This window comes from Cricetulus griseus, chromosome 3 (assembly GCF_003668045.3).
Source record: "Cricetulus griseus strain 17A/GY chromosome 3, alternate assembly CriGri-PICRH-1.0, whole genome shotgun sequence".
Lineage (NCBI taxonomy): Eukaryota > Metazoa > Chordata > Mammalia > Rodentia > Cricetidae > Cricetulus > Cricetulus griseus.
In genome coordinates, this window is record NC_048596.1 from 81,735,981 (window position 1) to 81,755,024 (window position 19,044).

At 48.3% G+C, this 19,044-nt stretch overlaps 2 protein-coding genes across 5 annotated transcripts in view; one reads left to right on the forward strand and one right to left on the reverse strand.

The window, feature by feature from the left end:
* LOC100763057 (IQ domain-containing protein K) overlaps positions 1 to 3,277 on the reverse strand; it is a 115,351-nt gene extending 112,074 nt beyond the window's left edge. Inside the window, exon 1 of one of the 3 annotated variants that reach the window (XM_027410175.2) lies at positions 2,999 to 3,266. In XM_027410175.2, the coding sequence (XP_027265976.1) occupies positions 2,999 to 3,218 (220 nt within the window). In that variant the 5' untranslated portion in view covers positions 3,219 to 3,266. Of the gene's footprint in view, positions 1 to 2,998 lie in introns of all 3 variants that reach the window. The other 2 variants (XM_027410174.2, XM_027410176.2) reach the window with 2 other exon arrangements.
* Positions 3,151 to 18,944, forward strand: Knop1 (lysine rich nucleolar protein 1). Of its 2 annotated transcripts, XM_027410172.2 has the most exons (5): positions 3,151 to 3,337; positions 6,393 to 7,321; positions 9,513 to 9,581; positions 11,677 to 11,754; positions 15,292 to 18,944. In XM_027410172.2, the coding sequence occupies exons 1-5, from the start codon at positions 3,184 to 3,186 to the stop codon at positions 15,601 to 15,603; spliced, it is 1,542 nt and encodes a 513-aa protein (XP_027265973.1). In that variant the 5' UTR covers positions 3,151 to 3,183; the 3' UTR covers positions 15,604 to 18,944. The 2 variants fall into 2 exon arrangements, with proteins under 2 accessions (XP_027265973.1, XP_027265974.1); XM_027410173.2 differs by lacking the exon at positions 9,513 to 9,581.
* Positions 18,945 to 19,044: the final 100 nt, after the last annotated feature.

Below are 19,044 nucleotides of genomic sequence, written 5' to 3' on the forward strand. Positions count from 1 at the left end.
CCTTGGAGGTAGGAACTATCTCCCCCATACAGTACCTCCCAACACTACTTGTGACACTGCAAAATTGACAGGGTCTAGAATCACTTAGGGAACAAACCTCTGGGCATGTCTGTAAAGGAAGTTCCTGGATTAGATTGAGGCGGAATGATCCTCTCTGAATTTGGGCAGCACCTATCCTATGGGCTGGGGTCCTGAACTGAATAAAAAGGAGAAAGTGAGTTGAACCCCAGAATCCATCTCTCTTTGTTTCCTGGTTATAGAGGCAATGGGCCTGGCTGCCATGACCATGAGCTCCTGCTGTAATGATAGACTACATAAGCATTGCAGCTTGGATGTAAAGATATCCTGGCAGTCAGGAGCCAAGGAATACCACAAAGTGTTTGTTAAGCATAGGAGCTTATAGCTCTGCTCTGGGGAAAGTCTTCCCCAAAGTAACAACTCTGCCCTGGCAGGGGAAGTTTTCCCCAGAGAAGAAGTTATAGCTCTGCCCAGGTCCAGTGAAGTGTTACTGTAGGCACTTTTCTGCCCCACCACCTGTTCCCCAAATAACCACACAGAGACTTAATACTAATTATAAATGTTTGGCCAATAGCTTAGGCTCGGTTTTAGCTAGCTCTTAGAACTTAACCCATTTCTATTAACCTATGTGCTGCCCCGAGGCTCGTTTACCTCAAGTATGTACTTCCATCTTGCTTGCTCTGTGTCTCATGGCATCTCCTGACTGCAGCCTTCTTCTGCCCAGCATTCCCTCTGCCCGGAAAATCTTGCCTAGCCATCGGCCAATCAGCTTTTTATTAACAATGAGAGCAACACATCTTCACAGTGTACCAAACGAGTATTCCACAGCATGTTACAGCTCTGCTCCATTTAAGGGCAAGTTTCCCCAGCAAAAGTGTTACAGTTTTCTTAGGTCCCCCAGAGTGTAACAACTCTGCTCCACTAGGGGAAGGATTCCCCTATAGTTCTGATCCAGCCAAAGTTGTTATCGCTGGGCTTCGCTCCAGTGAAAATGTCACACAGCACAACAAATCTCACTCAAGAGATTTACTGTGAAGGAAGAATCCAGGAGGGTGGCTGCCTCTGCCTCTAGGTTGATATATGGGGTTCCTTGGCTGGGGGCAGAGCTTTCCAGGGTGGCTTGGGATTGGTGGGATTTAGTGCTGGAGGCAGGGGGGGGAGGGGGGAGCTCAGGGACTGGTGGGAATCTGTGCTCAAAGATTGGTGGGGTTTTGTGCTCAGGGACTTCCAGAATTGGTGTGATTCCAATCCCTGTTCCCAAGTCAGGGTCAAGGTACTTTTCCTTGGCCCCTATCACCCCACAGACTGTACCCTCACACTGTGAGCCCAAACAAACCCTTTCCTGGGTTGCTTTTGTCAGGGACTTTTTTTTTTTTTTTTCCGTGACAGGGTTTCTCTGTGTAGCTTTGTAGACCAGGCTGGCCTCGACCTCATGGAGATCCACCTGCCTCTGCCTCCCAAGTGGTGGGATTAAAGGCATGTGCCATCATTGCCTGACTTTGTCAGGGATTTTCTTCACAACATTGAGAAAAGAAACAAACCACACGATGTAGTTGAAACTGAACTATGAATAACTATTAGCCTGGAAAAGTGGATTTTCTGGATAAAAGACAACAATAAATATAAGGACACTCAAATATTGCTATAGATCCTCAGGTAAGGACCCTAAGGGTGGAACTTAAAGAACATCAAAATGAAACATTTTGCTCTATAACAAGTATTACACAGAAGAAGGATTCAAACCCTATGGGTTGAACTAGATGGTTTAGGGGTACTGACTGATTCTGAGCCCACAACTCTCTTTTTCCTCTCTATTCTCTATTCCTTCCAACTCATCTCTCTTCCCTTTATATACTACCAATTCAGTTTCCAGTCAATAAATATTTACTGACCTGTAACTATTCCGTGCATCGGCTGTATATTGCTACTTAAATTTATTAAAGTAAGAAAATTGGTTCTTCGCTGGGCGTTGGTGGCGCACGCCTTTAATCCCAGCACACGGGAGGCAGAGGCAGGCGGATCTCTGTGAGTTCGAGGCCAGCCTGGTCTCCAGAGCGAGTGCCAGGATAGGCTCCAAAGCTACACAGTGAAACCCTGTCTCGAAAAAACAAACCAAAACAAAACAAAACAAAAACAAAAAAAAGGAAATTGGTTCTTCAATTCTGCCAAATACATTTAACACCACAGATCACTGAAGGTTCTATTGATACTGTATTGAGACAGTCAATGTAACAAGAATGAAAATCTTCCAGTAGTTGGGAGGCTAAGGCAGGAATAATTTGAGCTGGAGGCCATCCTGCAGTACAAATCGAGAAAAGAGAAAAGGGAGAGGGGTCTAGAAGGGACTGGGAAAGAGTGAGAATGATTAGGAATGAATCTGTGTCTTTGACTTTGAGATCTGAAAGCTCTGGAATGAAGGAAAACTAACACTCTTCCCGTAACCAAGGACTTGTGGCTACGTGGTTCCGTCTCCTAACATCACGACGTACATACCATTGTTATGCCTGGAAGACTAACACAGGACCCCACGACCAAGGTACATGGGCTTCAAAGGAACAAGTGAGCTTGTTTGAGTTTGTGGGAGTTCAGAAAAGCTTGGGGCAAGAAGAGATCAAAACCCATCTGTCCACACCTAAGTACTCCCCAAATGGGCCACTGTCTGCCTACACTGGAATTACCTGGACCAGTCTACAGAGCCCATTCCCTGCTTTCCATCGGAAGCTCTGCGGGTGGTCCGGGTCTTCACCCCGAAGCTCCACACCACGCAACTCCCTGACTCGGTTTCCTCCTGCATGCCTGTTGCCTGTGGTCGCACCGGAATCCAGACAGCCGCCAGCCTGTTTCTTCGCGTGTGGGCCCGAGGCTAGTCCGCCCCCGTACGTCACCCGCCTGGCGCACAGAGGTTCGGAACGCGCGTCCCCGCGGGTCCCGCCCGAGTCCCGCTAGGCCCGGCCCGGCCCGGTCAGCGGTGGCCGCCTACCCTCGCAGATCTGCTCCCACAGGTTCTTTTCCGGCGGCTCGGCGACCTGAGGGAGCGACACGAGCCTTTCTGGGGACCCGGACGACACTGCGGGCACGGGCGTCCGCGTAGTGACCGACGAGTTCGCGGAACCTCCCGCCTCCTCGCGCTGAAAGCTGCGGTTGGACACCGGTCTGAGCGCCGCCATGCACGCGGTTTCCACAGCAACCGTGGGCAGCATGGGGCCGCGACCCGGAAGAAGACGGCCATCCCGGGGGCGGGAACAAGATGCGAAGATGACTTCCGGGTCGCGGCGGCGCGGGCGCTCACGTGGGGAGGCTTGTCCTGCGGGTGGACCAGGTGAGTGTGGGTGGCGGGGGCGGGCTCCGGAGTGGGGCCTGCTTAGTGAGGAAGAGGAGGAACAAAGATAAGTCACCCCCAAACCTGCCCACAGCCCTCTGTTTCTCCCCAAGTCCTCCCGCCTTTCAGTCGGGAGCCTGCAGTTGGCGAAGACAGCACAGTCCTCTGTTTCCGAATACGAGTTTTGCCGTTTGCTGACTTTGGGGTCACACCAATTCTGCCTGAGGGCTATCGCGGGAATTTAAAAGTGCATAAAGATCGGGCGTCTGTGCCCACGTCAGTAACTCCAGCACGCGGGATGCTGAGGCAGGAAGAGCACGAGTTGCAAACCAGCCCGGCGGTGTAGCCAAGCTTTACCTAAAAAAACAAAGCGCTTTTGAAGAAAGCATGTGTTTCTAGGTGATGCAGTGTAGGTTCGTTTCCACTTCTGACGAGAGTGGACACCTGCGCAGGAGGATGTTACAGGGTGCTGAGTGGCAGCGCTGAAAAGTGGGTTAAGCTGACTCCTTGAACTTTTGTATCCCACTCACCTCTCTTAACTACTACCCCCAATCCTGTAGCATCCTGGTCTTACTTGACACCACCCTCTAGGGACTTGCATCTTCCTCCTTTGCATGAGTCCCCATCCTTTGTCTTCTAAAAGTCTGTATGCCTTGTGGCCCAGCCTGTTCCCTGCTTAATTACCATCCCTGTAGTCCTCTTTATGTCATCCATGTTGGCCAGAGTCACACCTTTGCCTCAGACCTGTACATACACCTGTTAAGTGCATATCAAGGCATCTGTTCAAGGCAACTGCCCAGTCACCCTCCACTTTTGTCTAAAGGGTTGACACCACCATCCCTCTATTGCTTAAGCTAGAAAATCATGTTCAAACATTTTCTTGACAACTGGACACAGTGTGCTAGTTAGTTGTATGTTGACTTAACACAACCTCGAGTTATTTGAGAAGAGGAACTCATAGTTGAGAAAATGCCTCCATAAAATTAATCTAGCCCGGCATTGGTGGCGCAGACCTTTAATCCCAGCACTCGGGAGGCAGAGGCAGGTGGATCTCTGTGAGTTCGAGGCCAGCCTGGTCTCCAGAACGAGTGCCAGGATAGGCTCCAAAGCTACACAGAGAAACCCTGTCTTGGAAAAAAAAAATTAATCTATAGGCACATCTTTGGGGGCAATTTTGGATTAATGATTGATGTGGGAGGGCCCAGCCCACTGGGTAATGTCACCCCTGGGAGGTGGTCTTGAGTTGCCTGAGAAAGCAGGCCGAGTTAGCCATGAGGAGCAGCGTTGCTCCATACATCTGCATCACTTCTTTGGTTCCTGCCTTGAATTCCTGCCCTCAGTGATGGAGTAACATAAAAGTGTAAGATGAAAGAAATCCTCTATGCAGGTTGCTATTGGTTGTGTGATTTATCACAGCAATAGAAGCCCTAACAGACAGGATTGTTATGTGACCTTCCTAATCCTGAACTTAACAAACTGTCTTGCTTCTTTTGGTCCTTGTGGGGAGAGAGAGTTGAGCTAGCTTCCTATGTACCCCTGGCTGGTCTGGCACTCAATATGTAGACCAAGCTGGCTTCTAACTTGTGATTTTTTTCCTGGCTCTGCCCATAACTTCCCAAACTTTCCAAGCTCAGGATTACATAATTGCCATCATGTGTGGCCTGCACTTCCTCCTATCACCTCTGTCATCTTGTTATGTGTCTTCTCCCCATCCACCTGTCTTTTGATGACTGGTGTTTATCTCATTCATCTGTGAATCATAAGTAGTCCTGTAGTAAGTATTGACAACCTGCTACAGGCCAGGCACTGAGCAGTTCCAGGATACATCAGGCCAATAGGGAAGACTGGGATGAATGCATGGGTTAGATATTATTAACAGAAATGTCCATGTAACCGTAGAGCAAGGTGTGAATGAACTTGAACTGTAGCCCAGGCTTGGCCTAGATCTTTGAAGCTTCAAGGAATGACCTGAGTCTTGTGTAGACCCTGTGAGTGCTGCAGGATGGAGTTGTTCCTGGTCTCCTAATTGCCACCTCCCCCACTTAGAAGCCTCTGGTGTTTTGTCTCTAGATTCCCTCTAGTCCAGGGAGTAGCAAGAACCATTGGTGACTACTTAAAACCATGTATTGAGGCCTCTAGCCGCTTATCATAAGTACTTGTTTTCCTGAGGAAAGCTAGGTAGGTACTCAAGGTTTCTAAGTGTCATTGCCCCTCATTAATTCTTAGCAATCACTTTGAAATTGAAAACAGTGAAACAGTCTTGCAGACTGAGGCAGTCTGAAATTGAGTACCTTCTGATTCAGCCTTTATATGGGTAGGAAAACTGAGGTTCAGAGAAGCCAATGGTATAAAGCAAGAAAGAGTATATTAGTGTTTCCATTTGACCCAAGTGTTTGGAGTTCTGGCTGAGGCCTGTCTCACTATGCTGCATCATTTAGGTAGCTTGGGATGGTAAAAGTTGGGGGATGGGATTCATTCGTAACTTAGCATGGGAGTGCTATTTGGATGAGACAGAGAAAGGGGTTGACTTAACTATGCCTCTTTATTGAATCTGGTGGGAGTCAGTGAGGAGGGCTGCTTGGAATTTCTCTCTGTGACATCTAGTAAAAGGGAAGCCCCGGGGACCAGCCACAGTTGGTTTGATCACTTTTGGCTCCTGCAGTGCTGGCTAGGGTAGGTGCTTGGTAAATATTTGTTGAGTTTAGGTCTGGGGGCTTTAGGAAAATGTGGACAAGGTCTCAGTAGTGCTCAAAGCCTTTTCTGTAGGTTTTCTAGCACCTCTTCAAGGATGGGTGTATTTTGTCCGCCCAGAAAAGGCACCTGACACAGGTTAGGTGATCCAGTCAAGTCAAGCAAGTAGTTTGGGTTTGAACGAAGGGCCATCTGAATTTATACTTCCTGCCATTTGAATGTCTTTCCTCTTGTTACCAATGAATAGGAACTGTTTGCCCCATCCCCCCACATTTCAAACTGTCCACTCAGAAACACTGAAGAACTTCAGGACCACACTGGGACTGGGTAAAATGATAATTGCATTATTTGTTTTTGTCCTCAGGAATGGTCACCAAGACTCAGAAAGTAGACCTGGGCCCACTGCTCCCAGAGAGGAAGAAAAAGAAGAAGAAAAAGAAGGTGGTGGTTGCAGAGGTGGCAGAACCAGAGACTCAATACTCAGTCCTAAACAATAATGATTATTTTGTCGATGTTTCTTCTCCAAGGGCCACATCCCCCTCTAACAATGTGGATGAAGGGCAGGTCCCTGAGATGTCATCAAGCAAGAGAAAGAAGAAAAAAAAGTCCCCTAGTGCTCACTTGAAGGAGCACCTACAGTCTGAGACCATACGGGCAGGACAGAAAAAGTCCCTTAGCCCTAGAAGGCAGGTCCTTGAGCAGTCAGCAGAGTGCCTCATCGGAGAGAAGAAAAAGAAGAGGAGGAAGTCCTTACCACAGGCCACCTCCCAAGGCTCATGTCTGAAGACCTCACCAGACCCCAGGCATGCTGAGGAGGTAAGCAAAGCTGGTAAGAAGTCCAAAAAACACAGGAAGGAAAAAAAGGTTCTGGACATGGAAACCTTTCTTCCCCAAGACTCTTGGCTCTATGAGGCTGGGGATGCTCTGCACCCATGCTCATGGAGGATGGAGGCTGAGGAGCAGTCAGCCTTGGGGCAGAAAAGGAAGCAGGGGAGCCCCAGAGAGCACAGCATGAAGAAGAAGAAGAAGAAGACCCACCAAGAGGGAGACATCCCCCCAGTCTACTCCAGGTTCTCCATGGAGAACAGCCTGAAGAAAAGAAGCAAGAAGTCATTCAAAAGTGAGGCTTTGGAGTACATCCCGATAGACAGCCGGAAGGCCCCTGGGAAAAAGAAAGCGAAATCCAAGAAAAAGGTGGAAAAGCTAGATGGTGAAGGGCTGGCTGTGAAAAGGAAGAAAAAGAAGAGGAAAGAGAATGGAGTAAAGGAAGACCCCTGGCGGGAGGAAGAAGAAGTAGGTTTGCTTGGGCGTGGGGTTGCCATACGAGTGCCTGTATACATGTCAACATGGGCACTTGTGCATTTAGCTGATGGAACTCCAGGTTTGTGTGTGTGTGTGTGTGTGTTAATATGTGCTAGAAAAGGATAGAAGTTATCCGTTTTCAAGTGTAAACTGGACACTTGTGCATTTATCTGACAGAACCCCAGCATGTGTGGGTATGTTACTATGTACTGGAAAATGACAGGAATTGTCTCTTTTTAAGTAAACAGGGTCCAGGACTCCTGTAGCATCCCTAGTAGTACAGGGGTCCTTCACCATCCATAAATGAGGGTCTTTTTTTTACATGAATATCTTATGGCTTGTGTTCTTTCTACTTGTTGACTACCTCTAAAGCCTGATTCTAGCTCACAGACAAGGACAGTGTTAGGCTGAAGGGAATTTGCCTGAGGTTACCCAGCTGGGACCAAGTAGAGTTGAGGCTCACACCCAGGCATTGATGCTTCTGGCTCAGGAGATCCCTGAATATGTTAAGAGATGCCAGTGTGTCCTTTCCCAAAACCCAGTGTCTCAGCAGCCCAAGAAATGACCATCTTCATTGAAGCAGGAGCAAGCCCTGGCTTCTCCAGCTCTGCCAGCCATTGCCCTGTGCCCTCCCTCCTATGAGTGATGATGGGCATTTACTGAGGAGCACCTTGGGAGATAGGGCCATCAGCAAGACATTGTTGGCCTGCATCTTTCCCAAATGGGGTTCAGGTGACAGGGATGGTTCCATGTTGGGGCCTGCAGGGTGCTTCTGACTGCTGGCATTCTCCCAGCTCATTCGGTAGGCTTGCTTATAGAAGTCAGAAGACAATTTGAGGAAGATCGTTCTTTCTTTCATTATGTGAGTCCTGGGTAAACTTAGGTCAATCAGGCATGCTGGCAAGCTGAGCCTACTGCTCTTTATTCAGAAACTCAGAGCAAGGGAGGTTTAATGGGTAAGAGTGCTTGCTCTGTAAGCACTGGGACCTGAGTTCAAATCCCCAGTAGCCATCTAAAAGCTGTGCATGGCAATATGTGCCTGTGACCTCAGCACTGGTGAGGAGGGAGATTTCAAGAGCTAGCCAGCTTCTGGTCCTTTGAAATACGTTCATCTCAAGGCAATGAAGAAGAAAATGACAGAAGACCCTAATTGCCTCCAACTGTGTGCACTCATGTGCATGCAACATCCAAAATTCAGGATGAGAGGAACCCAGAGGTTTAAAGCTAGTTCCCAATTAATTTTAGGACCACTTTCCCCAAGCAGACCAGGGAAAGGTATCCCCTCTGCCTCACACATCCAGACAACCTACACAGTTTCCTGAGTCACACAGGCCAGGCCAGGAGTAATGGTGTAAGAAGGAGTAAGGAAAGCCCCCCTCCCCCAGTCATCTCATATACACATGCATATACACAGGGCCAAGCACAGCATTCTTTTTTTTTTTTTTTTCTTATTTGAATTAGAAACAAGATTGTTTTACATGTCAACCCCAGTTCTCTCTCCCTCCCCTCCTCCCCTACAACCCACCCACCCCCAACTAAAACCCTACCTATCATATATCCTTTCTGCTTCCCCAGTAGGTGAGGCCATCCATAGGGTGTCATTAGAGTATCGTATCCTTTGGGATAGGGCCTAGGCCCACCCCGTGTGTCTTGGCTCAGGGAGTATCCTTCTGTGTGGAATGGGCTCCCAAAGTCTACACCTACAAGCACAGCATTCGAAAGAAAGAATGCAAAAGCTGTTGGCAGTTGTCATTTGTGGTAGACCCCTGGCATGACTTCCAGTTAGAGGGTAACCTGAGGAGCTGGATAAAAATGGTTGGAGATACCCCTCCTAAGCCATCAGCAAGCCAAGGGTAACTTAATTGCATACCAGCCATTGAATCAGGAGACCTAGATTGGAGTTAGCTCTGTCACTGAGCTGCAAGGTAGCCTGGTTATAATTCCCTTAACCTCTCTGAGCCTCAGCTTCTTTGTCATCTGGCTTAATGCCACCATTCGCTAGGGAGATGCATGAAAGGGAAAGTGGGCAAGGCTTTGTTGGCTGAGGTTCTGTCTGGGTGGCAGAAGCTAGTACTGTTGTGCTTTCTCGTTTTTCCTAGATCATATGACTTTACTCAGTAGGCTGCTGGGGCTGGGACGATCACCGATTACCTGAGTTAATATCTGCCTGTCTTCCCTGCAGCAGTCAGACACAGACCTGGAGGTGGTACTGGAAAAGAAAGGCAACATGGATGAGGCTTGCATAGATCAGGTATGGCCCAGCCTGTCCTGTGCCCTCCCTTACCTCTTGTCACTCCCTAGGAACGAACCCTCAGCAATCATCAGGCCACAAGTTCCTGTCCTCAGAGGGACAAGGGTCTCCAAAGGCCTCTTGGCCAATTCCATGGCACACCTCTAGGGGCAGGTGGACTTGTACCTTTCTGAACCTCTGGCCAGGGGATCACAAAGCTGCTATGACTATTTCTGAGGCCCTTCCATGTAGCCCATTGCAGGGTGTCAGAAAGATGGGGTCCTATGACCCTGTAGCTAGAGCAGATACATGTGCCCAGCCACTAATTGAGGAGCTGGAGAGAGAGATATCTTAGAGACTAGTTTCCACTCTCATGCACAGATTCCTGTGTGGGATTTAGATTTTGTAGAGATGGGATGTTTTTATGTTCCTTGGCCTTAGTGCCTGGCAGGACTGAGGAGCTGTGGGGGCAGCCTGGTGTTAGTCCATGGTTTACTGGCTGCTGACCCCTCTCTTCTGTGAATCATCATGGATCTTTACAGGCAGCTATGGAGACCAAGGGGAGGGTGTATTGGAAGGAGTCACAAGTCCAGATAGATTGCAGCCCCATGGTGCCTGCTGAGGCTGCACTGTGACAGATTGGATAATCCTGCCTCACAGGTCCACCTTAGGAGAGAAAGGAAGGTGGGGGTTGTGTTTAGAAGTGGGTAGGGCCTGAGGAGGGCCACCCAGAAAAGATGGTGATACGTCAAACCTGATGTAATGCTATGGGTGTCAGGGACTACACTTCAGGAGAGTGATGCATGCTGTGGCTAAGGGGAAAACCAGAGGAGTGATGCTGCTAGAGCCTCTCTCCAGGACAGACCTGGACCACTGACCTCCAGGCAGTTTATAACCTCCCTGCAGGGCTAGGGACACCATGCAGAGGGGTTGACCATGGGGCTTCCATTCTCCCAGGCCCTATCTCTTAGTTGCTCTGTGGGCTGCTGGAGTGCTGGCAGAGACCCTGAGTTGGCCTAGCCCAAGAGTGCCCATTGCACTGTAGGCTGCTGGGGTGCTGACAGAGACCCTGAGCTGGCCTAGCCCAGGAATGCCCAGTGCTCTGCTTCTTCCATGACCACAAGCTTCTGGAGGTTTCAGCTTCTGCAGATGAATAATCCAATGATCAGAAAGGTTAGGTAAGTTTTACAAGGCTGCACAGCAGGTTAGCATTGTTGGGATTGCAACTTGTGTCTGCCTTGTTTATAGAAAGCAGTGCTGTCCTTGTGGAAGTTGACTACAGTATACACTGAACAAGACAGGACCTAGGCATTGCAGTGTGGACAAGTTTGAAAACACCACTGTTACAGACTATTCTTCTGGTAAAGGTGGATGACCCTCTGTTATAAGAAAATCACTTCTCAAGAACTTGTGCCCAAGACAAGTATTTCAGGACAGGGGACCAACTATTAACCAGAGTGTCCTGTGTACTTGGTAGCAGAGTGAAGCTCTTGATCTGCTGCCCCACACCCCAAGCCTACCTTTGTGCAGCGTTAAAATTCTGGGTCTCAGTAGCTGATGGAAGCAGAGGCAAACACCCACAGCTTAACACTGAGCTGAACTCTGGAATCCAGTTGCAGAGAGGGAGGAGTGGTGAGCAAAGGGTTCAGGACCAGACTGGAGAAACCCACAGAAACAGCTGACCTGAACAAGTGGTTGCTCATGTACCCCAGACTGATAGCTGGGAAACCAGCATAGGACTTTTCCAGACCCCCTGAATGAGGATGTCAGTTTGGAGATCTGGTTAGTCTATGGGGCCTCTGGTAGTGGATCAGTATTTATCCCTAGTACAGGAATGGACTTTGGGAGCCCAATCCACATAGAGGGATATTCTCCCAGCCTAAACACACAGGGGAGGGTCTAGGCCCTGCTCCAAATGATATGACAGACTTTGTAGATCCCCATGGAAGGTCTCACCCTCCCTGGGGAGCAGAAAGGAGTTGGGATAGGGGTCTGTTGGGGGGCAGGAGAGGAGGGGAGGGAGAGGGAACTGGGATTGACATGTAAAAGAAGATTGTTTCTAATGAAAAAAAAAAGATTCTGGGTCTCATCACCCTCTTCTTTTGTCCTTGCATAGGTGAGGCGGAAGGCCTTGCAAGAAGAGATTGACCGTGAGTCGGGCAAGACAGAGGCTTCAGAACACCGGAAGTGGAAGGTGGGTTTATTGTGGTATGCTTGATATCCAGAACCTAAGGTGGACAAGCACAGAATTGGTCTGAGCCAGCTTCACTTCCTCTAAAGGAGTGCTGGTCTCCCTGCCAGGAAGCTGGTGATGAGCCACCTAGACTTCGTATACTGTTGTAGCTGATGGAGTGGCCTGTAGACTAATCACAAGGGGCTCTTTGTAGCTATGAGAAGTGCCCATAGAGGGCTGCTTGGAGCATGGAGGACGTGTGGAAGGCCTCTTAAGACTCTAGACCCTTAAGTCTTTTCCAAGTCCTAAGACTTGGAAAATGTCCAGACCTTCCCTGAGAAAATAGGCCAGGTGAGAGATATGAGGGCCATGGACTTGGCCACATAGGTTGTTGGGCCTGGTCATAGCACCACCTCTCTGCCTTCAGTCAGTTGCCTAACCTCAGCCCCTAGCTGGCATCCACTCTGTGCTCGAACTATGCTGGGTGTGGAGATACACAGTACCCTCATCATCATAGTCTGGCTGGTGCATTGGTTCTCAACCTGTGGGTCACGACCCCCTTGAGGATCAAATGACTTTCACAAGAGTCGCCTAAGAACCTTTGGAAAACACAGATATTTATATTACAACTCATAACAGTAACAAAATTATAGTTATGGAGTAATGAAAACAATTTTATGGTTGGGGGTCATCACAACATGAGGAACTTTGTTAAAGGGCCATAGCATGAGGAAGGTTGAAAACCACTGGTCTGGGGCCTGGGGGCGGGGGATGTTGAGTGTAGGGGGTGATAAGCTGTATTAGATGCTTCTCGGGGCAGGTGACACTTGTCCTAAGACCCTGAGTGTGGTGGTACCAGTCCTTAGCATGCAGGGCAGTGGCAAATGCAGGTCCCAAAAGTGGGAATGAACTCAGACTGGACCCTTGCAAAGGCCAGACTGGTGACAGGGTAGCAGGAACTAGCTGATGTGTCACAGCAGCCCACTCCGGGACCACAGGAACATTTCTACTGGGCAGTGACCTGAGGGAGCGACTGTAGAGTATAGGTGCAGGAAGGGGACTAGGAGGTAGAATAGAAAGTTTTATAATGTGTTGGGGTTGGAGGGAAGACCTCCCTGGAAGGAGGGCCAGTCTGCCTGCCAGACTCCTGCTTAATAGCATTGATTTAGATAGAATGTCTGAGGCCAATTACTGACCGCCACTCTCTAGTGTCTTCTCCTTGGAGAACCTCAGCTTCCATTCCTATGAAATGGGGCTACTCTTATGGTCCCAGGGGGCGGGGGTGTGGTGGGGGTTTTTTGTTTGTTTAGATAGGGTCTCGTGTAGCCTCTCATACTCACTGTGTAGGCAAGTATGAACTGCTTGAACTAATTCTCCTGCCTGTGCCTCCCAAGTGCTGTGATTACATGTATGCATACTAGGCCTGGTTTATACATTGCTAGAGATAGAACCTAGGGCTTTGTGCTTGCTAGGCAAGCACCTTACCAACTGAGCCACATCTCTAGCCCTGGAGTTTTATTAGGTGTCTTCTTTCTCTCTTACCTCTTAAGCTAAGCAGAGCTGATAGGACAGCAAATTGAATAAATAGACCAAAAGACATGGTCACATCATTCAACCAGGGCTCTGGGCACCATTCTCGAGTAATCTAGCTGCCAGTGCATGGGTCCTGGAGGCATCCGGGATACTCTGGGTGTCCTTGCCTCCTAGGACCTTGGTCACCCGCCTATGGAAATTCCATTGCATTGGTGGGAATTCCAGACCAGCAGGACCCGAAGTCCTAGAAGAGCCAGCTTGCCAGGCCCAGTCAGCCCTTGGCTGTGGACTTAGTTCTAATTGGTGTCACAGGTAGCATCTGCCTTAGAAACTGCAGCCTAGGAAGCCACACTTAATGTGGGTCACATAAGGCTGGAAGAATGTCACCAGTTCATCTAGAACAGCTGTGGTGACATCTGTTCTGATTGTTCCCCCAACACCAACCTGGAAATGAGTGCTAGGCTGGCATTTGGCTCCCAGGCCATGTGGAGGTCAGTAGTCAAGTGGTGAAAAGCGGCCTAGGATGTACTGAAAACTGTATGCTGGTGCTTTGGCACAAGGTCTGACTCAGTTCTCTCCAATGCTGTGTGAAGGTGTTAGCCCATTAGAGGATGACTTTGAGGCTTAGGGAGAATGGCTGTGACTTGATCAGCCATACAGGTGGGGCCGCATCCCATGATGCATAACTTCAACATCACAGTCTTGGGGACCTGGGCTTCCTGCCCTTTTTACAGAAAGACCTTACAGAGATGGGGTGGGTTTTGAAGACTGCTCACATTTTCTAGCTCAATTGGCATCTCTATACTGGTGATAAATGCAGCACCTCTGGTTCTTGACCCTACTCCTCTTGGTCAGGAGTACCTGGCTCGTGTGTGCCAAGTTGTGAGGCAGCTTTGCTATGTTGTGGCTAAGGGGATGGGTGATGTGCTCTATTCTATGGGAAGATGAGGAAAAGGAAGAGGGAAGTGGCTTGTTGCTTAAAGCACTTCCACTCAAGCAAGCATGAGGATTGAAGTTTGAATCCCCAGAAGCCCCATGAAAGCTAGACACACAGCACAAGTGTCTGTGATCCCAACACTCCTGTGAGGTGCTGGGAGTCTATTGTATGACACTGATCTATGGATCTACAGCCAAACTTCTACTTACCCCATATAGGAACTGATGTCATACCAAAGTAATGATACCGCCAAAGTCAGAGTTGCTGAATAAATTGTTTATTGGGGTTACAGTAGTATGGGTGAGGGGTTACTTAGAAGAGTATGAATAACTGAAGGGTGGCTGGCTGCATTAACAAAAGTCCACCTCAGCGTGAGTGACAACTCATGAAAGCTGAAACTTTGGAGGCTGCTCAACTGCTTTACAGTCCTTCCTGTTCACGTAACATTGACCAAGGGGCCTTGTGATCTGCTAAATTCCAGGGACTATCTGAGACTTGTGAGTTTACTTCCTGGGTCTTTATAAGCTTCCCTCTCAGAATGGATACTTAAAATCAGAGAATGGCTACACAGCACAGGTTATACAGGAGGATCTCTGGAAGCTCAGGGCCAGCCAAGCATATGCAGCAGAAAAATCAATTGAGATCTTGTCTCAAATAAGGTAGAAGACAAGGACCAACCCCTGAGGTTGTCCTCTGACCTCCATACATGTGCACATACATTGTATATGAACACGCACAAAATACAAGTTGGACTATGAGAAGGTTGAGATGTATTACAAAGTCAGGTGAGGTGTGCTTGTGTTTTGATGTATGGTGTATGATATATGAAGTGAGGTGAAGTTTCTTGATGTCGCCATGTGTTGGGAGAAAGTAGAGCTTGAATTAGCTTGGTGTGCAGTGATGCACTTATTAGAAACCAATGGTGGGCTCTCTGGCTGGTCATTGTCATTCACTGGGAGTCGTCTTGACACATCACTCCCATTAAGCTTTAGGGCTCATTAGGATGGATGAAACAGTCCATTGCTTGACTGAGGGTGGGGGAACTGTTTGTCTTCAAAGGCAATGACAACCTTCTACTCTCCACTCAGGGAACCCAGTTTGGCCAGTGGGACACTGCTGGCTTTGAAAACGAAGAACAGAAGCTAAAATTCCTGAAGCTTATGGGTGGCTTTAAACATCTGTCCCCATCATTCAGCCGCTCTCCCAGCATGACTAACAGGTCCAACATGGCCCTAGACAAGAAGTCTTCAGACATGCTCCGGCAGAATCTGCAGCAGGACTATGACCGGGCCATGAGCTGGAAGTGCAATCGTGGGGCTGGCCTGGGCTTCTCCTCTGAGGCCCGCAAGGTCTTCTACATTGACCGGAACGCCTCCAAGTCTATCAAGTTGCAAGATTAAACTTTATTGTCCTGTTCCTCAAACTGCATTTCTTAATCAATTTTGCATCTGCCAAATTGGCTTGGATCAGGCACCTGCAGATACTGAGGAGCATTCTCAATGAGTTTTAAACAAGCAGGAGCCAGTACCAGTGGCTAAAACCTCTTATTTTCTGTATTAAATTTTCCACCCCTTTGGGTGGAAGTATTTTAAGTAATAGTAGCTAGCAGTTGTTGACTCATACGGGGCCCTAACTAAAGTGTTTTCCTTGTATTGATGTATTTAAACCTAATTATGGAATGGGTGCTACTCTCATCTCCATCTTATGGATGCCGCATCTTAAGTTCAGGGATAAAGTAATACAATCACCAAGGGTCACCTTCCGTTAAGTGCCATCAAGAGTACATCGCCCTGCATCACTCAATCAGTGATCAGTGAATGGAGAAATCAAGTGTTATGCCATGTCTTCCATGGGGACCAACAAGTTTGTTTCCTCCTCCTCAGGAGGCAGGTGAGGTGTACCAGACAGATGTGGCCAAGCTTCTCCTCTGTGGGAGATACCTCTGAGCCAGCTGCTTTCCAGCTGTCATCCTGCCATCTGAGCACTGTGATCAAATTTGATGTTTCTGTGCATTGATCCGATGTCAAGCAAGGCATTTTGGACAGCAGGTAATCCTGCATATGGACCCATGTTGAGATTCTCAGCAGTGTGGACAGCTTGTGTGAAGTCAAATGTAATGAGGAATGGAGAATTCAGTGCTTCATCTGCTGTGGGTACCATCCCCACCCTAAACTACACAGCAAGTTCCAGATTCAGAGATCCGCATGACATGACTTTCTCTTCTACCAACCTTTGGCAGTCTGGCATCGAGGTTCACATAAGGACATTTTCCTATCTCTTGGCCTGGTCTCACCCAGACATCCCATTGCAAGCCTGGTCTCCCACAGGCAGAAATACTAGTCAGGAGGTTGGAGATTAGAGGGATTGATGCTGCACTCATCCAGGACATTCATTCTTCCAGCTCCATTCTCAGCGTTTGTGTAACTGAGCTGGTGGGAAGATGGCAGAAGCAATTCCAGACTGCAAATGTCCCAGTTTTCTGGAGTTGGGAGAAAACCCTTTTTATGGCCAAAGAAACTTATAGCAGCTCTTAGAGAATGTATTATGGCTTCATTCAGTTCTGTGTGGTTAGTCCTGTGTCAGACCCTTTGGTAAGAGAGATGTTCCTCAGACCAGCCAGGGAAAGGGTAAGGTATTCCATACTGCCATATAGCCAGCAGTGGTGAGACTGCTCAAAGCAATTGCCTCTACCCCACCCTGTTCTGAGCTGTAGGCATAGGCCATGTCACATTCTACAGGTATGTCTGCTAGCAAAGACCTTTATAAGCCTCTTCCCTCAGATGAACTTGGTCTTTCATAGATTCAGCCCCAAGATACAAAAAAGAAGAGCTACCTTCATTCTAGAGGACAGAATTCTGAATCTGAGGCAACCTCTAGACCAGTGTTTCTCAACCTGTGGGTTATGACATCTACATGTGAGAGGATAGATGGTTGCCATCTCATGCCACATACACCTTGGTAACTGTCATCCAAGTATGAGGGCCAGGTCTTTTTCTTAACCTGTGACACATCTCAGTGCTGAAGGACTTGAATTTGTAGCTTGCTGTCTCAGCACTGGCTTAGGTGCCCATTTGCTCACCCTCTTCTATAAGTAAAAATTGGAGTCTAAGAGCAAAGAGCCTGTAGGGCCTTCTCAGAAGGAGTCCAGCCTTGTCTTTGCTGCTCATAGGTATGGGCACTGAATGGCTGTGCTTTTGTTAACTAGGCTTCTGTCCTACCGGTGGTAGCTTGAGCCACCCTTCCCCCTCCATGTCTTGTACCTTCCCAGAACTTCAGTCTCTGCTTGATGTCTCCATGTGGATGTGGGTGGTCAGTGACCCAACACAGACCTTGAACTTGGCCGTTTCTCTCTCAGGCATTTCTCACCACTTGCTGGTGCTCTATAGCAATATCCTTGTCCATAGTCAGCTGCCAACTGTCACCCACATCTCATGGTACCTACCACTTTGTTCTTGGGCTGATTTCTGCACAGTCTACTTGAGTCTACGAGGCCCTGCCCTGTAGTTATCTTTCCACACCCTGACTGACCTGTCAAAAGGATCCCAACTAGCCACTGTTCCCTGAAGGAGTATATGGCTCAGCTCTGCAAGCTTCGTGCTACTCAGATTGTGGCAGAACCCCTCCCCATCCCCAACCCCATTCCCTTGGCAGAAGGGAATTACGGTTGCTAGTCAGATGAATTTGAAATAAGATCCTAGATTATGTGAGTAGGCTCCTCACAAAATCCCTTAACTGGAAGGTGGCAGAAGAGTTAGTGTGGAAGAGACTTGGAAGCCATGGACAGCCACTTAAGGAAAAGGCCACAAGCCAAGACCTCAGGCAGCCTTTAGAAGCTGGGCAACACTTCCACCAGAGTACCCACAAAGGAGCTTAGACTTGGTGACACCGTAACCTAGCCCAGAGGGACCAGTGAGTTGTGACCAATAATTGCCGGATGGTAAAAACCACAAGAAGCCATTATGCATGTAATTTGTTAAAGTAGCAAGAACTAGGAACTAAGGACATGAAGTGTCCCTGTCATTCATTTCCTAAAAGTCTCATCATGTGTCCTTTCTATTGGGAGTAGATGCCATCCCGTGGAGATGGGTTTTCAGAGACCAGCCTGCCAGTAACAGGCCAGGGAAGCTGATCCGGTCCACACGTCTGCTCAGGTTGGCCAACAGGATTCAGAGGACCTGTGCTATGTGTACCAAATGCAAGGCTAAGCTGAGGTTAATACAGGAGCACTGGGAATTCTCTGGGCCAATGTTGGGAGCTGATGCTGTCCAAAATGGGCAGCCTTAAGGATGATAAACAATAGTACTTTCTGGGTGCTGTTTTTCACAGCAGAAGAGGCATTCAGTATCTGAATTTTGTTTTTGAGACTGGCCTCAAACATGTAACTGAGGACCATGAATTCTTGATCCTCCTGTCTCTACCTCCTGAGTACTGGGAATACAGCTCTGTACCACCACACTCGGTTTATGTGGGCCTTGTGGATGCCAGGCAAGCATCCCACCACCTGAGTCATGTCCTCAGTCTCATCTGCTATTTGTTTAATGGTTTTTTAAAGACAATTTTCTTAATTCCTTGGGGTGGTGGGAACTGTCATCAGATTGGCCTCAAATATACCCTAACCCTGGTTTCATATGAGTAAGCACAAGAGTTTATATATAAATGATCTTTAATTTCTGCTTTCTGATGTTAGTCTTGTGTAATGTTTCAGAGTAGTCATTAATAAAATCCATGCCTAAAGCACAAATAGTTTTGAGTTTGTTATTTTGCCCAGGCTCCAAGCAATCCTTCCTCAGCCTCCCAAGTAAGTAGCTGGGAGTTGAAGTGTGTGCCACCAGGGCAGGCAG

Coding starts and splice junctions, on each gene's coding strand:
- Knop1 (XM_027410172.2), top strand. CDS start 3,184: ATGCACGCGGTTTCCACAGCAACCGTGGGCAGCATGGGGCCGCGACCC. Junction 3,338..6,392: donor TTGTCCTGCGGGTGGACCAG/GTGAGTGTGGGT, acceptor TTTTGTCCTCAG/GAATGGTCACCAAGACTCAG. Junction 9,582..11,676: donor ATGAGGCTTGCATAGATCAG/GTATGGCCCAGC, acceptor GTCCTTGCATAG/GTGAGGCGGAAGGCCTTGCA.